Source organism: Lupinus angustifolius, chromosome LG03 (genome assembly GCF_001865875.1).
Source record: "Lupinus angustifolius cultivar Tanjil chromosome LG03, LupAngTanjil_v1.0, whole genome shotgun sequence".
In the NCBI taxonomy this organism is placed as follows: Eukaryota; Viridiplantae; Streptophyta; class Magnoliopsida; order Fabales; family Fabaceae; genus Lupinus; species Lupinus angustifolius.
In genome coordinates this window covers 24,016,069-24,039,745 of record NC_032011.1, presented here as the reverse complement: position 1 = coordinate 24,039,745, position 23,677 = coordinate 24,016,069, and the positions used below count along the sequence as shown (strand labels likewise).

Here is a 23,677-nt window from a genome sequence, read left to right as displayed (position 1 = left end):
TAACCTGGTCCTAACCTAGATACCATACTTCCTTTTTGGTTTCATATGGGGTCTTCCTCTTTAAAGAGAGAGAGAGAGAATTTACAAGTTTTGTTGTGGACTAAAAAGGTTGCCAGAAGTTGTCAAAATGAGCAAAATATTGGGCTTCCGGAATTGGTCCTCTCTCTAGCAAACAAAAGAGATCAACCTAAGGGTGATCCAAAACCTTCTCGGCTTTATTTTTCCCATTTTTGTTATCTATACTAACAAAAGATATTAGTCTAGTTGTATAAAGTCTAACTAGATCATCATGAAATCAAAAAGTTTATAATTCAATTCTTAATTTTTATGACTGACATTTGTTGGGATGCACAATCATATTCTCTAAAAGTGATAACTTCTTATCTAATAGTTGAGAAAATACTTTGGTAGTAAAATCAAGGTATGAAATGAATTATAAGTACCCTTTAGATCTGCCATTATAGCTGGGTTTTCAAGTTAGTCTTTTACTTGGAAATGTGTTTTTATAATAAATTGTGTTTGATTTTTCACTTTAGCATTCCAATACATTCTTAGTTGCTCTATTTGTTATTCTCTTTGATGCAGAAAGTGTTGGGGTGAATGTTGCTGAATTGCTTGTGTGATTGAATTACCTGAGTTGAAGGTACTAGCTTACACCTTTACCCTTCCTCAACTTGGCTAATTGTTTTGCTTAATTTATTTCTCACACATTAGCTTTCACAACAAATTTTTATTTTATTAAATCAACACAAGAACCTGAAAGCCTTATCTTCCTAAGTTACTGGTGCTTAATTTACTACTCTCATGCATGTATTTATGTGCGGGTTGTTCTAAATTAATCAAATATCCTGAGTTTAAAATTTAAAAATTCAATTACATCAAATATAACCAAAATATAATGGGAGAGTTTTGATGCTCTTAGTGGTTATATCTTAGTTTGAACATGATTTACTTTGTGGAAGATGCTGGTTATATAAAAAGTATTATTATATTTTATTTATCTTACTATTATTCTATTATCCTCTAAAATTAACTATATCAATATCACCAATATTTTATTCTATTTTTTAAAGTCTTATTCTATATATATATATATATATATATAACTTTTATTTATATCATTATTAATCTAATAAAATTAATTTATTGAATTAAAACTGTTATATGTCAAAAGGCTACTTTTACATATTAATAAAAGGAATTGATGCTTAGGCTACATAAGTTATTTTCGTCCTATTTTATCATAGTAACAATTTATATTTCTCACTTATATCATATTATCTTTCTAAAATTAAATATATCATTATCACTATTTTTTAATATTATTTTATATAAATTTTATTTTATGGAAGTATTAATCTATTTTTTTGGGTAGATATGGAAGTATTAATCTATAATACCAAATTTATTGCACAATAAAAAGGCAGGTTTAAAAGTATGTCAATGTCAATGGTGTTTGTATACTAGGGTTTACAAATTTACGGGTATACTAAATTGGTGTTTAGATCCTTCATTATATTTTTAGCTTATTAAAAAAGGTATATACTAGTAGATCTAATTTATATAGAATATTCATTTAAGTTTAAATTCTAGACCTAACACCTCATAATAAGCTATAAATCACATCTTTATTGTAGTTAATATTGAGGTGGAATTAATTAATTTAAAGCATCTTCTTCCAACATATATTAGGTAGCGTAGAACTATTATTTGCTTGTCAACATCCACAATCATCTAATTTTATCATTGTTCTTAAATGGTCTCATAATTTATATTTTATAATTCTACTTCCTAATATATTAAATAATTCTCTATTTTTCCTCCAATGGTTCACCATTATTTGTCCTTAAAATGGACCCCTAAATTTACCACTTCGACTCTTCTCTCTCCACCCATTTGAGGACAATGCTCTTAATATATTCTCTTAATAACTCAAAATGCTAAGAGGTGGTTAACATATTATTTAATGTGTAATCAAGAGTGGTTTGATTAATTAGTTCATATGTTCAGCTCTTAGCATACATGTAAAGCATATTATTTGAGATGCTGTTAGAGATCTATTTAAAATCAAACATACATTACATATGATTTGTGTTTTATACTTTATTGTTAAGGAAAAGCACAACCTTAGCATATATACATGGCTTTTCGAAGGAGAAGAAGTCATGTCTATGGAGAATTAATATTATTATTTATAATACTAATATTTTTCCTTTCCCCTTGGTGATTACTATTAGTAGATGAAAGATGGCACAGAGTTGAAGTTGGAGATTGAACTTAACAACTCACATACATTTTTATTTGGTTTTCTTGCTGGTTTATTTGAGTTCATTTTTGTATAGATTATTATACTTCTTGGCCTAACATCAGCATCTCAGATATTATATGAACAAAATTAATTTGTAGAAAACCAATTAAATGTGGTTCACGTGACATGCGCTGGATATAAATAAATTAATTTGATCGATTAGGTTGATAAGGTAGTTTGATAAGACAAAAAAAAAAAAAAAGAGGTTCAACTCTTCTCCAGTACTGGAGAAACCAGTACTAAAATATGAGGTTGAGAATTTTTTAAAGAGTTTTTATTTAATTTTAATAGAAAATAACATGTAATCGTAGTCGTTAAAAAAAAATTTGTCGCGTGTCATCATCCTATTCCGCACTGGCCTCTCCAGTACCGGAGAGGATCCATTTCCAAAAAAAACATAGAAAGTTGTTAATCTATCATGCTTTTGGAAGGTTAAACCCAAAACCTTGGCACAACTTAATAAAAGGAAAATATAAAATAATTATTTCACCTTGGTGTAATTTATGACTCCCTATTTTTCCTTTATTATCATCTCATTTCTACAAAAAAATTCATATAACATTATCTTCTTATTTTATCCTCATTATGTTCTTATTTTGAAAGTATATTTAAGAAATTAAACATTACACCAATCAAATAAATTCAACTGTCGATTATAAATATTTAACACAAAATACTAATACTATATTTATCATTTATAACGTACAAACTACATGTTACAAACAATAGGAAAATGGTTTGACAAACACGGTAATAACTGTCAACAATGAAGAGGATGTATGACAAAACAAAAAGAAAAAATGATATAGTTTGACACTTTTATCCTTAAATATAAAAGCAAAATTAATAACTTATCTCTTTAGTATTGAAAGATGATCCTTTTATATACTAAATTCATGCTTCCTTCACTTTCTAAATTTTGTGGTTTAACATTTTTTGGTTTGTTTCCAAGTTAGATATCAAAAAGTAATAAAGGAAAAAAAAAGACTCTAATATCATGTACACTTACAAAAATTACTCACATGCCTTATATTTCATTCCCCTAAAACTAACTTTTAAATGTATACAATAATATTTGTTTGTGAGTTTGGTTTAGGAAAAAAGGAAAGCAGAAACGAATGTACAAATGTATTTCACTCTTTTCTATCCATTATACCCTAAAAAATTCAACAATATAGTTTGTTTAAGTTATCTAAAAAGGTCGTGTATGTAAATGGACGGTGCAATTTCCAAATAATAACCAAGACCTTTCACCAAACTTTATTCTTCAACAAAAAAATGACATAAATAAAGAATAAGATAAAAACGACGCGTGGCATGGAAACGCAAAGATGGGCGGAATATAAGGATAAGTGATTGTGCCAAATGTGTGTTTAACAGCTAAGTCAAGGAAAGTAACTAACTCGATTATATTGCGAATTCTAGGGAATGCATTAATCACGGAATATAAGGATAAGTGAAATATATGTAAGTATGTTTGTGAAACTAATGTGTATAACTCAAAATGGACAAATTTTTTTAATAAAAGAAATGAGATTTCACAAAACATTAGAAGTGTTGCGTTTTTTCTCTAAAAGGTTGTTCTTGAGTTGTACACATTACATTCTTCTTTTGCAATATTGTGGCTTAGTTCACATTTAAAGGAGTGGAAAAAAGTCAAGTAAAGAAACCAATTTGTATTTTTAGTCTTTCCATTGTATTTGTGTTGGGTTTTTACACCACAAATAAGGAATCACACCCCATTATTAATTCGAAATTTAAAAATGTCATCAACTTAGATATGGACATGTATTTTTTTGGGAAATTAATTTAAAACATTTGAATGGAAATATGTTTTTCTTTCTCCCCCATCCATATATTTCCAAATATAAGTACATATATCTTTTATGAAATTGATTCAACATATGAGTATGGAATACTAATGTGTCTTTTCTTATTTTCTTCATCCTTATAAGTTATAATTCCATACTACTGTATAATTTTTTCTTTTGAAATTCAATTCTACACATCCATATGAAACTACATAGATGTGTTTATTTTATTGTTAATTTGTATCACTATATATTGTTTTAGAAATTTGATAAAATTATGCATTATTAATTATAATTCTTGAGTAAATTATTATTAATCTCACTTCCACGGTCTGTCTTTCAATTTTAAAGTACTTCAACAATGTAAGACTCGTCCGCACGATGTGCCCACCCCATGCTCCATTTTTTGTTTCTTTTCTAATAGAATAATATATGATTCAATTATCATTAGAGTTTAATTAAGTTTAATTATCTATTTATACTCTTTCAACATATTAAATACTTATCATCAACTTATTATAATTATTTATCATATCTTTGCACATATATTTTATGACTATGATATTTTCACTTTTGCTTAGTTACCTTCTAAAATCAAACTCGTAAATAGATTTTAACTCATGCATTCCTACTATAAAAAAATGCGCATGATTTAGCTCTTCTGAGTTGAAACTATCTGTCACCATTAATTAAGGGTCACAAAGACTTACTAATCATAATAGGTCACTTTTCAATGATTATACTTAGATTTCAGTTGATGAAGTTTTAACAAGTCTGACTCTAAGGTATTTTTTTAATGGCATGATTACCCTATGAGTTGGCATATGCCTGGTATTGGCCCCACAGTGGACTCCTAAGTTACCAATAACTAGGACAACTCTCATAATCATTACCAATTAAAAATTATAGGATATTTACAATTACCAACTCTATCATCATACTAAGTACTACTAACATTCTTTTTCTTGGGATTGAGTATAAATGTGTCTCTAACTTATGCTAATAACAAGTACTACAAAATTAGCCTTCTAAGTATACAGAAAAAAAAATGGATACTATTGAAGCTTTCTCTGATGGAGAATGGGACTGCTTTCACAGAATGTTGTTTACCACTGAAGAGCATGATCACTTACAACAATTTCTTGGTCAAAGTTCACTTCAATCTGGGGAGGATAATGGGAACATAGGCATAAAATCATCCATATTTTGTCCCACCACTGAATCTGAGGGATATGAGAGTATGTTTTATTCTTTTGATGCCCATAACTCTAATTTGCAGCATATTTCTCAAGAAAGTAGTCAAAGTAGTGACCATAATGTATTAATATCCGATCAGGGTCACACAAATTATTATTTACGTTATCCTGATAATGTGTTAGCAAATAATGCCTATGCATCCCTAGGTTTTTCCATGACGGATGAGAAAAACCATGTCTCTTTGGTCCCATTGGTTACTGATATTGTAGTAGAAGACAATGCCAGTTTGAATGCACGTGAGAGAAATGATGTATCAGTGAATTTTGATCACATTCAAGAGGAACCTATTGTTTTTCCCAACAAGCAGTTGCAGCTCAAAAGTAAGCCTGATATGCTAGAATTGGAGGTGCATGTCGAAGACAAAATAAACATAAACTCATCATGCAATCAGAAGAAAAGATCTCGTGCTTCAAAAGATGTAAGTTTTATTTGGAATAATAATATTTCCATTCTTTCTTCCCATCCATTTTTACATATACTGGTTCATCAATCAACATTGTTACCAAAGTAAAAGTCAGTTGATTTTACAAGGTAGGCATAAAAAAGGTGGAATGCAAAAGAAGAAGAAGAAAAGTAGATTTAGTGGGGTCTGAGGAGAGTTAAATCTAGAAACTTACGGCAGTTTGTAACAGTTTTTATCTGTTGTTTCCAAATTCAGGCGTCAAGATGCGCGAAGAATGAACGGTCAAGGAAGAATCAGAAGGTTGAGAAAAAGAATAAGGTAGTAGAAGAGATTAATGCAGGAGCAGATGGACAAAGTTGTAGTAGTTACACCTCAGAAAACGATAATGCTTACCAGGAAAATAATGAAGGAATAACTTCAGTATCGAAATCACATGCCTCTCTCAACTCAAATGGGAAAACAAGAGCTAGTAGGGGATCAGCAACAGATCCTCAAAGCCTCTATGCGAGGGTAATTAATTTCATCCATTTTCCATTACAAAATATCTTTCTTTTATTGTTTGTGTTATATTATTTGAAGCAATTCAGTATTTATATATATATATATATATATATATATATATGTGTGTGTGTGTGTGGTACTTAACTAGCTATTGTTTTTATGAATCTTGCAGAAAAGAAGAGAGAGGATAAATGAGAGACTAAGAATTCTACAGAATCTTGTTCCCAATGGAACAAAGGTGATATATAGTTTGTGTAATTGTTCTTCTCTGATAAAGGAGTGGATGGGTTTGGAAATATACCAAGTGTATTATAGAGAATGAATGTTATGGTTGGTCATGCAGGTTGATATAAGCACAATGCTTGAAGAGGCAATCCATTACGTGAAACTTTTGCAGCTTCAGATCAAGGTAATAGAAGACATGGATAATATTGCCTATTCAATTATTTGCAAAGAAAAACCACCATATATATATCGGGATATAATCCTCCCCAGTAATAGAGAGATAAATACATTTGAAATAAGAGAAAAAAATTATATAATTTGATATTTTTATCCTTAAAATATAATAACACGACATTTTATTTTGTGTGCAAATACAAAAATGATAACTCACATCTTCAATTATGGGAGAGGATCATTTTCCATATATATTACACTAACTATTTTTTTTCTCTTCATGATTCTGTTTATAGCTTTTGAGCTCTGATGATTTGTGGATGTACGCTCCGATTGCTTATAATGGATTTGATATTGGACTCGATCTCAATAGGAAGGTTTCTCAGCCTCAATGAGCTTAGAGCAAAGTCTTGAATGAAACTTGTTTGAAGAATTCGATTCATTATGTGTAGTTCATGATTTGGAAATCCTGGCACTTTTTATAATAATTGTAGATTGTAAATTATTTAGCATAAAAAAACAGGTTACATTGCCAAATTTCCATGATGCATTTTGCATTGAAGGATTGAAGCATTGTCAATTATGCAATTATGGGTCTTTAAGTGTTAGAATATTAGTTTGTCCAGTTGAAGGCTTCATGATTTGGTCAATACTATTGTTTGCCATGATGTTTACACTATCTTTATTCTTGATACTGGATTTGGTTTCTAATGTTTTAATCGATAATTTGAGGAAAATTTTATAGGGTAAAAACATGCAAACACCTATAGGTATGTTTAAAACAATATTCAAATAAAAGATTCTACCATTTACTCTTGTTTTTATACACAAACATAAAAAAGCCTTCAATTGGAATCTTTCATATTAATTTTAAGAATTGTAATCTTCAAGGTTAAATTTTTTATATAAAAGATAATGAAAATCAATAAAGTGTAAATTAGACATGATGAAAGGGTTAAAATAATGAGCACTTGAACTTCAGAAAATAACTAGATTGATAACAACACATTTTTTCAAAACACTAAAAATGGAATTCTATTTCGAATTATAATTATAATTCATCCCACATAACTAGATGGGGCGTTTTAGAGGAAAGGGTTTAGCATAATTTATTTAATTTAAAGTAAATGGAGATTGTTATTACAAATGGGGAAAATCTGTATGGAACGTATTTTGATGCTAATTAAACCTCAAGCCCAAAGAATTCTGGAAACAAGGTAGAAGGTACTTACTCCTGTCTTAACTAACACTCATTATTAACTTTATTTATTTACTAATATATCATTGTTGTCCTATCCTAGTCATAATTTGTATATCTCCAACCCACTCTTATCCCTTACCAACCTAGTAGATTTGGGACAACCGTTCTATCCCGGTCATAAACGGACAATTATCCATCCATCCTGACTATAACATTCATTACCCCACATAATTCCATTGCTCGCCTCAAGTGGACCCACTTGGAATAGAAACTATAAATGCTCCTGACACAACATTATTACTTCTGACCCACCATTTAATGCTCCTATGACCCACCATTTAATGTGACGTTGACTCGCCTCCAATGTCAGATAGCAGACCATCTGCCACGCCGCATGCACATTTCGCCTGTCCCAGCAATTCGACAGGAGCAGATTCATAAGACAAGAAAGGACAATCCGAGTACATTTTTATGCCCATTAGATGCTGACCAATGACCAGATGTCATCTCAGTATTCCCTAAGCTCTATAAATAGGGGATCATACAAGGAGCATATTTAATTTTCATTCTCTCATTTATTGCTATACTTATTGCTCTAACTTTTCTCTTATTTACTCTCCTTATCTTTCTAGAATACACTACTGACTTGATCGTCAGAGAAAAAGGTACCTCCCCAGCTGATCCAAACGATAATCTGACCAAGTCAATTGATCTCCTACATCCTACCGGACATATCCTACTGACCATATATCCTCCACTTTCGAACATCCTCTCTTAACAGCAAAGAACAGCTCTGTTAACCATGAAGAAGCATTCATGAGGAGTGAGTTGTTTTCAGGTACATAAAGTGAATCATCATATTTTCTTACATGTCTAGAGGTTCAAAAACGTAGTGCATAACCCTTGCCTGCTGCATATATCAGACCAATCAAAACTACTCCATGCCTTGTTGCTTGTTAGTTAGAAATAGCTTAATATCTATGAGAACAGAGATTCACCCAACGAAAACTTATTATATTAATTAAAAATATACTTAGATTTTCATTTATTTTATTATTGATGTTATTATTTTATTATTATTGACCCAAACAATAGACATATATTCCGTATGTTAAGGCTACATTATGCAGGAACTGAATTTTGTTTAGGAGGATTTGCACAACCCCTTTAAAATGGGACACAGAATAACTTGTAGTTATACTTGAGTTACAAATACACAAATGTATACGGTAACAGTACATAGCTTATACGCACGCGTTTAAAAAGTCTGGTCACACACACGTGCTTATGTGATATTTTGGTGACAAAAGGATCACATGTCCTTGCCCTCGTCTTATTCCCTATCCTAATTTTATCACATGAATAAAAATAAAAAATTTAAAACAATTTTTTTTTAAAAATCACATTTTAATTGGATTAGGATATGAGACGAGGTATTGTTCGAGATGTTCCAGATAAGTGATCTCAATCCAAATTTTCTGAGTACTGTCAGCTCTTGGCATTCTCTCTTAAATTCACAATCTGACACTGACATTATTACAGTTCCCACCACATGGCACGAAGCTTAAGCGATTTAACCATCAACGACAATTCCTCTTCCGCTTTCAGCGATTGCAATAGCGACAGATCTGGCGAATTCCCCACACCTTCTTCTCAATCCCGACGCCTCTTCATCGCTTGCGCCGCCGATAATTCCGACCATTTCATTCCTCAACTCATCTCCGATCTCAATTCATCTTCCATCCATCACCAAAAACAAGCAGCTTTGGAAATCAGATTACTCGCCAAGAACAAACCAGAAAATCGCCTCAAAATCGCTAAAGCTGGCGCAATTAATCCACTAATCTCGCTCATATCTTCACCTGATCTTCAGCTTCAAGAATATGGAGTTACTGCGGTTCTTAATCTTTCTCTATGTGATGAGAACAAAGAGATTATTGCTTTATCGGGAGCGATTAAGCCTCTTGTTCGAGCTCTGAAATCGGGAACTTCAACCGCTAAAGAAAACTCCGCGTGTGCTTTGCTTCGGTTATCGCAGGTTGAAGAGAATAAACTTGCGATTGGAAAAGCGGGAGCGATTCCGTTACTGGTGAAACTTTTAGAAAACGGAAGTTTGCGCGGGAAGAAGGACGCGTCGACGGCGATTTACTCATTGTGTTCGGCGAAAGAGAATAAGGTGAGGGCAGTGAAAGCGGGGATTATGAAGGTTCTGGTGGAACTGATGGCGGATTTCGGATCGAACATGGTGGATAAATCGGCGTACGTGGTGAGCGTGTTAGTGACGGTGGCGGAGGGAAGGGCGGCGTTTGTGGAGGAAGGAGGGATTCCGGTGGTGGTGGAGATAGTGGAGGTGGGAACACAGAGACAGAAGGAAATAGCGGTGGTTATATTGGTTCAAATATGTGAAGAGAGTGTGGTGTACCGTAAGATGGTGGGTCGCGAAGGAGCGATTCCTCCTTTGGTTGCTTTGTCACAGTCCGGTACCAACCGCGCCAAGCAAAAGGTCAGTGTTGCTCCTCCTCCACCACACTTCTTGCTGACGTGGCAGTGTGCTTTTGACTTTTCAGTTCATTAAAGGTTAAAAGGAGGATAGCTTATAAATGATTTTTTCTATAAAAATCTATTAAAAATTTGTTAGGGTCTTCTCACTCTCCTTCTTAGAAATGGTTAGAAAAGAAAAATTCATTATTTTTCAAGGTTAAACAGTTTAACCTTTAGAACAGAAACAGGGGATATGTATCATTCAATTAAAAAATTATATTTAATTAAAAAAAATTATAATAACATAAATTAATATTTTTATGTTATTTTATATAAAATTTGATTGGCTATATACATAGAGACATAATTTTCTTGTGAGAGAGGATCCTCTCCAAGAAATCACACCCTTTTCAGTTTTTTAATAAAATTTAATTATATTTTAATAAGGTGATTATTTTGATGAAATGTGAATATAAGATTTTTGTCCTGACTTTTAATTCAAACTTGTCTTCTATTTATTCACTAACGAAAACAACAATGAGCATTCTCATTTTTAGTATATCCCTTAGGAATTAACCTTTTAGCTGAACCTTTTTTTTACCACATCTGAATAAAAGAGAAAATTGTTTTAAGTAAAACTGCAACACAAAAAATTAGCCCCTGATATTGATGGATTTGCAATTTCAGTTTTTTGGAATGATATGGATATCTGCATCTGAGCTAGTATAGTAGCGTGGTCCTCTATTATTTTTCCTTCGTGCCCCCATGTCTAAACAATGATTGAAATGTCTACAAAGTTTCTCTTTTTTGGACTCTGCTGCTAGTTTTATTTTAGGAAATTGTTTATGTTTAGTAATAACATAACACCAACTCAATTAGTGATGTCATAATCCACCAAGTTATATTGATAAGACACTACATGGCCTCTGAATAATTGAAGTTTACATACTCTCTTTTTGGACCCTGCTGTTAACTTTTTATATTAGGAAAATGTTGATTTTTGGTAATAACATAACACCAAATCAATGAGTGATGTCATAATTCATCAAGTTATAGATGAGATACCACATGGTCTTAGAATAATGTTCTTTATTTAAATAAAATACTTTGATTGCATGTCTGATGGTGAAACAATTATTGGTTGTTTATTGTTGCTCAAAATGTGGACAGGCTGAGACACTAATAGAGCTTCTACGGCAACCAAGATCCAACAATGTCTCTACCTGTACCTCATAATAAAATCCTACAGTGGAATAGTGAAAGCAATATACATTCCTAAAGAGACAAACAGGGTACAACTTGTAAATACCTTTGCAATGGAGAAGCTTGTGATGTAGATGATGCCACCTTGGTAGTTTTTGGTTAGTTGGTTTGCTTTTTTTTGTTAAAGATAAATATGCACAGCAGGATGCTGTCTCCACTAAGTTTTTTTTGGGTTAATGTTGTAATGACTAGTGAGATCTTTAAAAGGCATCCATTTTCCTATTTATGAATGATTATGGTCTTATTGCATTTTTTGGGGTTAATACTGATATATCTAATGAGAACAATCATTGATCTCATGGCCACACTTAAGATTCAAAATTCTGTAAGGCATGTTTGGTTTATATTTGAAAGTAATCACGATTATATAATAATCTTAATGACTAAAATTTTGTGTATCAAATTGGTGAGAAAGAATCAGTGAAGTTGTTCCTTTTCATGTTTTTGTAAATGTAAAAATGTCATTATATTGTATATGAAAGATAAAAATGTCACAACTATATTGTTTTTTTATTTTGTATTTAATACATTTTCCTCTCCAATATTGGAGATAATTTTCACCCCAAAATTTTGTATATTTTCACCAAAAAATTTATTGCATAATTATAAACATCATACCAGTCTTTCAACCAAAAAATTGATTATCATATTACTATAACATAACAATTATAATGGGCATACAATTAATCTGACTAGAATTGGTTAATACTCCAATATTAGATATGATTTCAATTCATTTTTGAGCTATACTAATTGTTAAAATGAATTTTATCTCTACAATTAATCAATTTTCTTATACACAACAAATTGAACTATCATCATTAAATTTAGAAAACTTAATCATTTATCTAATATGATTGTTGAATAACATTTGTTTACTTATCTATTTTACAACTCTCAAGTTTTTTCTCTCTTGCAAACATAACATATAAGTACAACAAGATAAGAACATAATAACAAAGTCAAATATAGATAAACAAACAAAAATGGAGCACCAAATTCTATATCTAGCATCTAAAATGAAGGGAAGGTATTCCACCCTTATTTGTGGCGGAAGTAATGAATGGAAATTGGGTTTCCACTTTCAAAGTGGCTACTCATTAGAAATTAGAGGTTTGTGCTTTGAATGGCAAGTAAGAAAGAAAAGAAGGTAGAAAGAATGATGGTTTGTAATTTGAAGTTTTGAAGTGAACGAGTCCACATGGTTGGCGTGGAAGATGACAACAATCAAGTGGAAAAATAACTATAGGAGAAAGCAACGTTTTTCCTGTAATTGCAAATAGAGAACATAAACCACACACATATTTGACACGTGTTGAAACATTCAGATATTCCGTTAGTGATTAGCGGTTGGTCGTATCTTAGTTTAGGAACGTGCTGGGTCCCTCCTTCACACAATATATTCAAAAAAATAGTATTCTTAAACATTTAAGTATGATATAGTTTGGAATACTCATTAGTCATTAGCATCAAATAAGAATCAAATACACCAAAAAAAATTGATTCCACAAACAAGGTAATTGGGCTTCATACCTTCCATGACATGACCCATGAGCAAGTGAAGCCTACAGAATTTGCATTTTGCAAGCAAAGTGATTGGTCCCACTTTTAAAAGAAGCCTCAAACATTCAAACAAAACAAAACAAAACAAATCACATTCATCTTTACAAAACTTTTGTGATGGCCAATATGCAACATAGACCGACCATGCATCCATCACAACAACAAGAGTTCTCTAGTCCCTTTTGAAGACATTACTAAACAAAGCACTCCAAGCATCAATCAAAAAGATTGGGGTGCAATTGATATGACAAAATCCTTTATCAACTGCTAAGGAAGGTAACAAGCATTAACATAAGTAATAGGATTAAATATGTTTTCCAAACTGTAATGAATTTTGGTTTTACTTCATATAACTTATTTTTTTGCTTTTGGTCCTGATACTCCAAAAGTTTGTTCTAATCTCGGGTGATGATGTGACTAATGCTCACATGTAATATATGTCATACTAATTGATGATGTGACCAATTGAAATGTTGATACGTTATCGTTAAGGACAAATACCAAAATAATCCACTAAAATAGAGACAAAAAAAATGAGAAAAAAAGTTGGTGAACTAAAATTAATATTGCTTGTATTGAAAGGACTAAAACATGTTTGATAAGAAGAATGGGTAACAAATTAAAAACATGTATACAATGGATGAAATAGAAAAACTATGGCTAACTAATTGTTTCACCACCTCATGACTTAACCACTTCAACTAGAGTATGTAACCCAAAGAAGGAAATTTTTTGTTCTTGCTTTCTCCTATGCCCCTCATTTTCTTGTCACTTTCTCTCTTCTCCCTCTGGATGAGACTATAGCAAAAGGTAACCTTAAAGTACAACACCATCTTCACATTAAATTATTAAAAGTTGGAAAAAATTCACAATTTTGGATTTTCTTTAGTGGAGTCACTTCCATTTCCATCACCACCCTGTTTATCATCATCAAATGTGAGTCTTCTTCTTTTTGACATAGTAGCAGAATTGACTAAAGAGTTTTCAGTCATATCAATTGGCTTAGATAGGATTGGTGAGGAACCAGGTGTATGTAATAGCTTGTCTCTTCTAGTTCTCTCCTTGTATAATCTTTGAATTATATTGTAACAATCAAATACATCTTTCTGTGAAGAAAACAAAAAGACCAAAATTGATTCATAGTCAGGTATTAATTAGTAATCCACTTTGTCGCGCCCCGATTTTCGGCTACGCGGATGGTTAACGAATAAATAAACATAATACATAATAAATAACTCACAAGTTCAAGAAACCTCCTATGTTGAGGTATTGAATTGATCTTCAACTCTACATCTTCTATTGTCAATTGCTGATCCAATGCAACCAAAGTAGCTGAAGTTGCAATAACAGATGGCTTGCGATCCATTAAATTGACCTCTACAAATGAGAACATACATTTTCAATTTGCATCAACACATGTGGAAACAGAATTCATTTACAAAATCTCACAGATTTGGACTTATAATAAATTCACCTTTCATTGTGGTGAAGATGAGTTGCATGGTAGTCTTATACAAAATATTATTTGGTTGAGATTCATTGCATAGCTTTGGTATGAAATAAGGAAGAAAAACAAAGGGTGTGACAATAGCCATATCCCATTCCAATGTGGTCAGAACAAAAAGTTCCATTCTTTGAATCACTTTACTCTCAAAGCAATAATCTTCCAATTGAAACTCTGGTAGACATGGAACATTGCACTCTTCCATCTTAGCAGCAATAGAAATGCATGCAACTGAAAGTAACCGAATTGCCCAATGCTTTTCACTCTGCATATAATATAATGGAAAGTTCAACCAAAACTGATTAGTAAATCGAGAAAAGATATATGCACTGACAGAGTATGAGTTTTATACATTGTTACTACATCATCTATCTACTATTCGGGCTGAATAGTGGGTGATGTGATGAGTGTGTACAATGCATAAATATTACACTCATCGAGAAATGTTACCATGGCAATAAACAAATACTTGAGAGCTTACATTAATGGATCTTGTGGAAATGAATCGATCAAAGTATGTGACAGATAAATAAGCTGTTTGCAAGCGAAAACCCAATGCTGCTCTTGTCTAGTATCATTTTACCATTACAAAAATTAAACAAGATTAAGAAAAATTAAAAAAAGCTCAATCAAAATCAGAAAAGGGATTGGTTATAGTGTTATACTAACTTTGAGGATCCAAATGATTGCATCAATTCGTGCACGTTTCATCCATTCATCAGAAACCAAAGCTTGATCTTTTTTGAAGCAGAGATGGATCTCTTTCTCAATCAAAATACCCAAATGTTCATCCTCTGAAACACCATAATCTTCTAGACTTAACTGAACTTCTTCATCTCCAAACTCTAATTCAAAACACATTTGACTAGACGAAACACCATCATCCATATCTTCAGTTCTTCTACAAAAGCCAAAGTTTTTAATTCTTGCTTGGGAGAGAGATTTTAAAAGCTAAAGAAAAATGATGATAAAAATGAGATTTTGAAGTGTGTTATTATATGATTGACCACCGAAAACTAAGAATGAATGAAGAGAAAAAGGTGGATAATGATAAGGGTGTGTATTGAGGGAGCCTATGATTTAGCTGAAATTTTAAAGGTGTTAAAACAGTTACAGTTTGAAGAGGAAAAAAAGTGCTGATGTTGTGTAATAAAAGGATTAAGATTGAAATTTGAGTTGTTACGTGTTGCAGGAAAAATGATCCTCTACATTGATAAAGAGATAATTGGTTGTTTTTACTCACATTTTCAATAACAAAAATGTGATTTTAAAGTAAATAAAAATATAAAAGTGTTATTACATATTATATTTTGTCTATTATTGTGTGATACTTGTCTCTCCATTGTTGCATATTATGTTTGAGTGTGGTTTCATGTTTTGGTGTGCTGGCTGTTGGATTTGATAAGTAGTAGGAGTTACTAGTTAGTGAGGGTGATGATGAGGCTTTCATTGAAGTTTGACCAAAATAAAAAGCCTTTTGCATTCGGGGAACAAGTGAGTAGCATTGTCTCAAACACGCGAGCTTTCTGGCGCGTGGAGAATAACCTACATGGATTTTTTTGTTACAATTATACTGATTATCCAATACTGGAATATGAAAGTTGGATAGTGTTTTATAAAATGATTAAAATATGAATGATGAAAATATTTTTGACACATATAAACATTTATATTTAGTACTAGACTCTTTGATATCAAAGAAGATTTTTGTTCTCTTATCCCTAGTTACTAATAGATGACAAAATGGGCAATGCATGCGTGTGCCCACAATTTTTTACCGAAAGATCATGCAAATTTTTCGTTTTCCTACCAAGCCTGCAAGCAATACGGACGGCCCACAAATATAATGTAAGGAAAAATAAGAAAAATTCAAATAAATTATTATGTAATGTGATTTAATGTCTTAAAAAATTATGATGTAATATTATTTGGTTAACTTCATATATATATAATAAAAAATAAAAAATTTATGTTCTTTTAACTACTTAATTTAATTTTTTTACTTTTTTAAATTAGTCACCAATGCCTGCAGAGTGCCCTCATGTTTATTAGCTTATTTTAAAACGAGCACGACATGTCGTTTTATCTGTTAAGATAATGGAGATATGTTCGTATCCACTTAAATTTTCATTGGCATGAACTATTATGACTCGTTTTGCTATCTCTAGTTGAGATGTTGGACAATAGATCAAGTGAAAAGGACTCATAATTTAGAGAAGAAAGTTCATTAACAAAATATCTTATAAAAATGTTGTATATTGATTTCAGATTCAATATGCAAAAATAACGATAGTAGCATAACAAAATTAGATATGAAACAAGATAACATAAAATAAAATTGGGCGCTTAACCATCATATATGATGCTCTTCTCCTCGGCTGACCATGTCTAAAATGGGTGGTGTTAAATTTAGCTTGATTAAATACTTCATTAAAATATCCTCAATCATAATTTTATGAAAGTCTAAAGTGAGTCTTAACTTAAGACAAGCTAAGAGTCTTAAGCATAATGTGAGTGTGAATGTTGAGAAGAGTCTTAAGCTTAATTCGTCTATTTTCACCACATTTAGATAACCACTTTTCTCATGACACATACATTGTTTAATTTACTATAATGTAATTTATGTATGCTATAATTTGTAGACATATAGTTATTATGTAGAGGAAATAAATATATTACTCATACAAATATATATATATATAAATAGGTGTATGGGCATGCTGAGGGGCCTGAAGAATGAAGACTTTCCTGATTACTTGACTAGTCAACTGGAATCTTTTGGTCATTCGAAAAAGTTAATGGTAAAAGAAAGCTGAAAAAGTTGTTTCAATTCATAAATACGTAGGATGTTTCTACGGGATTCATGCGTATAGGTCGAACTCACTAGTCACTATGTCACACACAAATAAATAAATAAATATATATATAGATATATAAATGCTTATACACATTTTGAGGATGCATACCAAATCAGATATAAGCGTAGGTTGTTAGACTTAATTTTTATTATCCGTGTAAAATGCTTTTACAATGTCATTCAATTTTTTATGGAAGTTTACGTGAATTCAATATATATATATATATATATATACTATAAAAATGCCATTGCATGTATACGATTGATTAACTTTTTAAATTATTATCATATATGAATATAAAAGCATGAAATTATATGTATAATTATGTGATTCTATCATGCATTATTAATTGAGTTTTTTATTAAATTTATTTAGTGATTCAATCATAAATAATTAAGTTGAGAAAACTATAAATATAATTTTTAATATCAAATAAAAAGTTATTACACATTTAAATATTTATAAGTATAAAATATTAAAAGTGGAATGTTAGTTATTCTATTACTTAAAAATATATTACTGAATATGATGAATAATTACTATTATAATCCAATAATATGATCCAAAATTTATCTAAATTTATAGATATTATACTCCAAAGTGCAAAAGGAGCCTATCCATTGAAAAATGGCAAGATTTGTACAAAGGCACAAACTTATCAACCATAACTTTTTTTGTTATTGTAACAATTCTCTTGTTTGATTTGTCATTTAAATTTTGATATTTGGATTAATTTGATATTGTAAGTTTTTTATACAATTTTTTTTTCTAAACAAAATGCATTAAAATCAACATAAATGGTACTAACCCAAAACAAGAGAAATATCAAAAGTTAATCTTTTTAGAAAAAAACATAATCCAAGATTTTGGGTCATTACACTAATTATTAAAAACTAAGGGTATAGGAGCTATTTTTGACAAAATTCAAGTCCAAGATCTAGCTTGGATAAAATCCATAATATACACATAGCTCATCAGTATGAAAAAATAAGGCCATCAAATTAAACAATAGTATGGCTCAAATCTATAATATGCACATGACTCGTTAGCTTTTTATATAATTAATTCATTATTCACTATTCATATATTAGTGATTGATTCTAAAATAAAATAACAATATTGGTATTAAACTATATTTGGATCAAGCGGCTGATAGTTGAAATTCTCAACAATCCTGTCTTTTTAAGTCCTCACCAACCCTTTAAATAAAGACTAATGCCCTAAAAATGACATTGACAAAAAGACGGTATTAAACTTATTACACCAAGGCCCAACTTAATCATATGATGTAAATATTAAAAACACACATATGCTGTAAATACTCTGGAAGAATAATTGAATGAGTATAAACTATACCAATCATGTTTTCTTTTCTTATTTTTATCATTTATCCCCAATTATTTCTTATTTCTTTATTACTCTAGTTTATTTACCTCTCTCTCACTAAACACACAACATTATAGTGTGTAATATTTTTCTCATTGAAACAATATATAAGGATCACGATTGAGGTTCATCTCATTTCTCTCTTTCATCTGTTATTATTGATTTGCTTCTGTCAAAAATATGGTTAAGCTTTGGATGAAGTTGCTTCTGCCTACGGTGGTTAAGCGTTGTTGTTGCTTTGCATTATGATTTAAAGATTGGGAGATGAATATTCGCTCACCAACAAGAGGAGGTAGTAGAATATATCGTTGTGTTCAACGCAATCATTTCCAAGCTTGGAATGCATGACACATACAAGCTTGTGGGGGACTGCTAAAGCATTGTTGATGATGCAGTTAGTTGTTAGATAGTTGGTTGTTAGTTTTACAGGTTTTCAATATAAATCATTGTATCATTTTCTAATTCAGTCAATGAGAAATAAAGTTTCTATTCTTTCTCTTTCTTTTTCTTTCTTCAAGCTTTCTATTTTCTCATTCATCATTCTTTCATACTTCTTGATTAATCAAGAAGATTTCTTTAATGACTCTACCATTTTAATATGGTATCATAGCAAAATATATATTTCTCAAACTTTCTTGTATTTCTTCTTTCACTTTCTTGGAGTTTTTTGATTACATTGCTGAGTTGATGGTCGTGCCATTTAGGAATTATATTGTTCAACAGTTGATGGAAATCTGCACTGTAGTGCAAATGACTCTCAGCATTTTGAGGATACAACTTCAAACACGGAAAATATGCCAACCTCCCATAGAGTACTCCTATTGGTAGTTGTTGGATCCTTTCTTTCATTCTCTCTTGGCTTATTCATCGATATCATCATGCATTAACCATCAAAGTGAGTGAGTGCAAAAGAATTAAAACCAAGAATTTCAGCACATACAGTTCACCAAGTTGTATCCTATCTTGAGAGTTCATCAATTGGCACATTTGCCCTACCATCTTTATCATTGGGATTGGAATATTCTTCAACAAGTTTCTTTCTATTTCTTTCTTTATCATATTCTTGAGCAAAAAAAATTGCTTATACTTCTCTCAATCTTTTGCCAATAAACCAAAATGGTTTTCTTGAGCATTCATTGAACAAAAAAAATGTTCATATTTGATCACATTCCAGTTATCACTTATTCTTTAGCCATGAAACCAATATGATATTCTTGAGATAATCTCATTTGATCTTATTTTTATTATGTTAGTTCTTGATGAACAACTACTTTCAATTTCAATTCATTCTCTTCTAAGAATTCTTATATTTCTTCCATTAATTCTACTAGCACAATATTCCTAGTTTCATGTGCTATATTTTGAAGAATTCTTATATCTCTTGAAATTTCTTTAAAACCCTAATGACATATTTGGGATCATTACTTTCTTTTTCTTCATCTCCTTCCTCGATATTTCTTGTTTTCATCTCCAAGATTGCCACTAAACATCTAATGACTCCAAGGCCATGTATTCAAAGTCTTCATCAAAATTCTCCAGTCTTGACATAACGGAGGATGTGACAAAGGTAGATACAACATTGTCACATAATATTCTTAGTCCAAGATCAAGTTCTAATATTCGCCTCTCTTTAATTGGTGATTCATTGGTGGTTCTTCCAAACTCCAGATTCGACTTTTCACGTTTGCTACCTTATACCCAAGCTGAGAGTTAAAAGTATTCACTCTCCAGCTTGAGGGGGATGTTAAAGATGAAAATGACTCATTCTTAGATAGTTTTCGGTTATGGTAGTTAGAATTATTTTTACTTTAAATGGTTGCTTGAATTTCAAGCAACTACCAATTTTCCTTTGTATAAATTCTTTGCACTTCGCCTTTAAGCAAAGAATGCACAAAAAGAGATAGCGAGAGGTTAGTGGATAAACATCGGAATACATAATTACATTTCTCTGATACCATGTTAATTTTGGTAAGAGTCATGAGAAAGAAAGCTTGATGAACAAGAAGGAATGAGAAAAATGAATCATGAATGAGAAAATGGAAATATTCTATGTTGAATTGAAAATGAGTTACAAGGAATAAGGGAATCACCATTTATATACTACAAAATAATATTAATCGATTAACGAAAATAATATTACAACTAATAAACTGAAATCGACTAACAACTTTAACACACCCCTCAAGCTGGAATGTGTCAAGCATTCCAAGCTTGAAATGATTGTGATAAACACCACACATACTCTAAAACCTCCTCTTGCTGGTGAGCTAATCTTCGTCTCCCAGTCTTGAAATCTGAACGTGAAGCAATTTTGACGCTTAACTACCATTTGGCAGAAGCAATTTCATCCAACGCTTAACCATCTTTTTGACAGAAGCAAACCAATCATAACGGATGAAAGAGAAAAATGATATGGACCTTAATCTTGATCCTTATATGTTGCTTCAATGAGGAAAAAAATTACACACTATAATGTTGTGTGTTTTAATGAGAGATGGGTAAAGAAACTAGAGTATAAAGGAAAAAAACATAATTGGGGATAAATGATAAAGGAATGAGAAAAGAAAATGTGTATAATAATATTGCCGAACTTATTGTACATTTTACCAAAGTGTATATATTTCTCAATGAATCTCTTCAAATGTGAAGGTGATATATTTCTATTGGAGCTACCAGGACTGTGATATGTAGAAAGCTCCTTATCAGATGTATGGTGATTGGGAAGCAAACCAAGATTTACCTTTCTGCAAAGGTGTGAATACAAAGCAATAATTCAACCTTCACCATTATCATATGCATTCAATGTTATAATGGAAGACTAATCTCTACATTATTTTCTGCTGCAGTGGAAGAAATACCAACCCCATGAATGAAAATAGTGAAAGAAATGGAACACGAGAAAGAGCTCAGTTTTGGAAGCTAAACCAGCTAGATGTTTGCTCAATACATCTTTACTATTGCACACAATGTTGTATACTGTGCAAATTTGTATGGAAACAATGGTGGCAGAACTTAAACTCACCCAATATTCTTTAATATAATCAAGAATATATTGTAATGCAATAGAAAAAGAAGTATACCCTTTTGAACTTAGCATCTCCACCTTTAGTTTCTTTCATTTTCTTGGCCATTAAGCTCAAGAGCTCAACAAATTCAATGGTTTAATTTCCATATGCATCTACCTCATTTATCATATCTTAGAGCTCTTTTTCTGTGGGATTCAAATCCAATGACCTTATGATAGTGGCCAATTCCTCCACAACAATGCATCCATCTTTATCAAACAAGCCATAAACTTCTTTGATCTTAAGAATATGTTCTTCACTAAGAACTTTTGTCATGATGTAAGCAAAGAATGCACAAGAAGTGATGACGAGAGGTTGGTGGATAAACAGCGGAAGACATAATTACCTTGCTCTAATATCATGTTAGTTTCTTAGCAACCATGCAAGAAAGAAAAGAAGGAAATTGAAAGAGCAAAAAGAGAATAAAATATTAAACTTTCATTATTGGGATTGAATTATGCATAAAGGCAAAGTGCAAAGAATTTATACAAAGGAAAATTGGTAGTTGCTTGAAACTCAAGCTACAATTTAAATTAAAACTAATTCTAACTACCATAACCGAAAACTATCTAAGAATGGGTCATTTTCATCTTTAACACCCCCTTCAAGCTGGAGAGTGAATACCATTAACTCTCAGCTTGAGTATAAGGTAGAAAACGTGAAAGTCGGATCTAGAGTTTGGAAGAACCACCAATGAAAGAATGAATCACCAATTAAAGAGAGGAGAATACCATGTTAAAATATGGTAAGAGCCATGAAAAGAAAGCTTCTTGATGAATCAAGAAGTGTATAAAAGAAAGCTTAAAGAAGCTTAAAGAAAGAAGAATAAAAAACAAAGATTGATAATATTCTCATTGAATGAATTGAATTGATTGAATAAGAAGTGAGTCAATATGGTTTATATATACAAGAGAAAAGAAGAAAAGAAAGCTTGTAAAGAAAGTAACTAACATAAACCTAACTTGTTAATTCCTAACTTTCTAACCAATTATCATCTTCCAAAATAACCTATCATATATCTTTAATATCCCCCCCCCCCCCAAGTTGGTGAGTGAAAATTTGCACTCTCCAACTTGGAATTGATTTGAAGTCATAACAACGCTTAACCACCCATGGCCGAAGCTATATCATCAAATGTTTAATCATCCATAGCAAAAGCTATATATTTGCTTAACCACTATGATTAGAAGCTACCCATCCAATGCTTAACCATCCATGACAGAAGTTATATCTGAGCTTAATCATCATGGACAGAAGCAAACCAACCATTGATGATGAAAGAGAAAGAACAGATCAGAATCTTGATCCTAATGAGATGTTTCTATGATGAATAAGAAAGAGGGGTAAATGATGAAGAATAAGAAAATGATGTAATCTTGGATATGATAAATTGGTCATGGTACTTCATTCTTGAAGAGCTTGAGGATATCAAGAAGCTAACTTATATACTTGAAAAGAATTCTTGACCAAAAACAAACTCCTTTGATCTGAATTTGAAGGTCGATGAAGAAGGTGATAATGAAGAATTTAAGGTCATATGTTGAAAAGAAACATTGGATGCTGAAGAACAATGTTAGAGCAATCAAAGAAATCAAGATAGTCTTGCCACATGCAGCATTGTCACCTATTGGAAGCAAGATAACACCATTGAGATGAAAAAGAAAGCACCACCATGTT

The 23,677-nt window shown here is 31.3% G+C and overlaps 5 protein-coding genes across 8 annotated transcripts in view; 3 read left to right on the top strand and 2 right to left on the bottom strand.

The window, feature by feature from the left end:
* The window catches only part of LOC109343863 (zinc finger protein ZAT10-like), a 16,864-nt gene extending 7,549 nt beyond the window's left edge, over window positions 1–9,315 (bottom strand). Inside the window, exon 1 of the mRNA XM_019582357.1 lies at window positions 9,311–9,315. The gene's annotated coding sequence lies outside the window, so the exon portion shown is untranslated. The remainder of the gene's footprint in view (window positions 1–9,310) is intronic.
* LOC109343861 (cyclin-D5-3-like) lies at window positions 2,116–15,847 on the bottom strand. 2 transcript variants are annotated; one of them, XR_002107268.1, is made up of 6 exons: window positions 15,361–15,847; window positions 15,173–15,259; window positions 14,662–14,956; window positions 14,428–14,564; window positions 13,987–14,293; window positions 2,116–2,126 (listed from the first exon to the last, which is right to left on the bottom strand). XR_002107268.1 is itself a non-coding variant. In XM_019582356.1 (5 exons), the coding sequence occupies exons 1-5, from the start codon at window positions 15,577–15,579 to the stop codon at window positions 14,054–14,056; spliced, it is 978 nt and encodes a 325-aa protein (XP_019437901.1). In that variant the 5' UTR covers window positions 15,580–15,847; the 3' UTR covers window positions 13,769–14,053. The 2 variants fall into 2 exon arrangements, 1 of the variants encoding a protein (XP_019437901.1); XM_019582356.1 differs by lacking the exon at window positions 2,116–2,126 and having other exon boundaries at window positions 13,769–14,293.
* LOC109343864 lies at window positions 5,146–5,887 on the top strand. The gene is made up of 2 exons (XM_019582358.1): window positions 5,146–5,282; window positions 5,343–5,887. Exons 1-2 carry the CDS (start codon window positions 5,168–5,170, stop codon window positions 5,885–5,887), a joined length of 660 nt encoding a protein of 219 aa, XP_019437903.1. The 5' UTR covers window positions 5,146–5,167.
* On the top strand, window positions 5,928–7,194 carry LOC109342450 (transcription factor bHLH85-like). Its single transcript, XM_019580431.1, has 5 exons — window positions 5,928–5,963; window positions 6,035–6,289; window positions 6,453–6,518; window positions 6,624–6,689; window positions 6,976–7,194. Exons 1-5 carry the CDS (start codon window positions 5,928–5,930, stop codon window positions 7,072–7,074), a joined length of 522 nt encoding a protein of 173 aa, XP_019435976.1. The 3' UTR covers window positions 7,075–7,194.
* On the top strand, window positions 9,354–23,677 carry LOC109343860 (U-box domain-containing protein 4-like). 3 transcript variants are annotated; one of them, XM_019582355.1, is made up of 3 exons: window positions 9,355–10,383; window positions 11,532–11,609; window positions 23,666–23,677. In XM_019582355.1, exons 1-2 carry the CDS (start codon window positions 9,433–9,435, stop codon window positions 11,595–11,597), a joined length of 1,017 nt encoding a protein of 338 aa, XP_019437900.1. In that variant the 5' UTR covers window positions 9,355–9,432; the 3' UTR covers window positions 11,598–11,609; window positions 23,666–23,677. The 3 variants fall into 3 exon arrangements, with proteins under 3 accessions (XP_019437898.1, XP_019437900.1, XP_019437899.1); XM_019582353.1 differs by lacking the exons at window positions 11,532–11,609; window positions 23,666–23,677 and adding an exon at window positions 18,043–18,054 and having other exon boundaries at window positions 9,354–10,457; XM_019582354.1 differs by lacking the exon at window positions 23,666–23,677 and having other exon boundaries at window positions 11,532–11,868.

Bases quoted from the DNA above. Each gene is read 5' to 3' on its own strand.
- LOC109343864 (XM_019582358.1), top strand. From the start codon at position 5,168: ATGGATACTATTGAAGCTTTCTCTGATGGAGAATGGGACTGCTTTCAC. The intron at 5,283-5,342 runs CTGGGGAGGATA...CCACCACTGAAT, and splicing joins TGGTCAAAGTTCACTTCAAT to CTGAGGGATATGAGAGTATG.
- LOC109342450 (XM_019580431.1), top strand. From the start codon at position 5,928: ATGCAAAAGAAGAAGAAGAAAAGTAGATTTAGTGGG. The intron at 6,290-6,452 runs GTAATTAATTTC...TGAATCTTGCAG, and splicing joins CTCAAAGCCTCTATGCGAGG to AAAAGAAGAGAGAGGATAAA. The intron at 6,519-6,623 runs GTGATATATAGT...TTGGTCATGCAG, and splicing joins TTGTTCCCAATGGAACAAAG to GTTGATATAAGCACAATGCT.
- LOC109343861 (XM_019582356.1), bottom strand. From the start codon at position 15,579: ATGGATGATGGTGTTTCGTCTAGTCAAATGTGTTTTGAATTAGAGTTT. The intron at 15,260-15,360 runs GTTAGTATAACA...AAATGATACTAG, and splicing joins CAATCATTTGGATCCTCAAA to ACAAGAGCAGCATTGGGTTT. The intron at 14,957-15,172 runs GTAAGCTCTCAA...TATTATATGCAG, and splicing joins TTTCCACAAGATCCATTAAT to AGTGAAAAGCATTGGGCAAT.
- LOC109343860 (XM_019582353.1), top strand. From the start codon at position 9,433: ATGGCACGAAGCTTAAGCGATTTAACCATCAACGACAATTCCTCTTCC.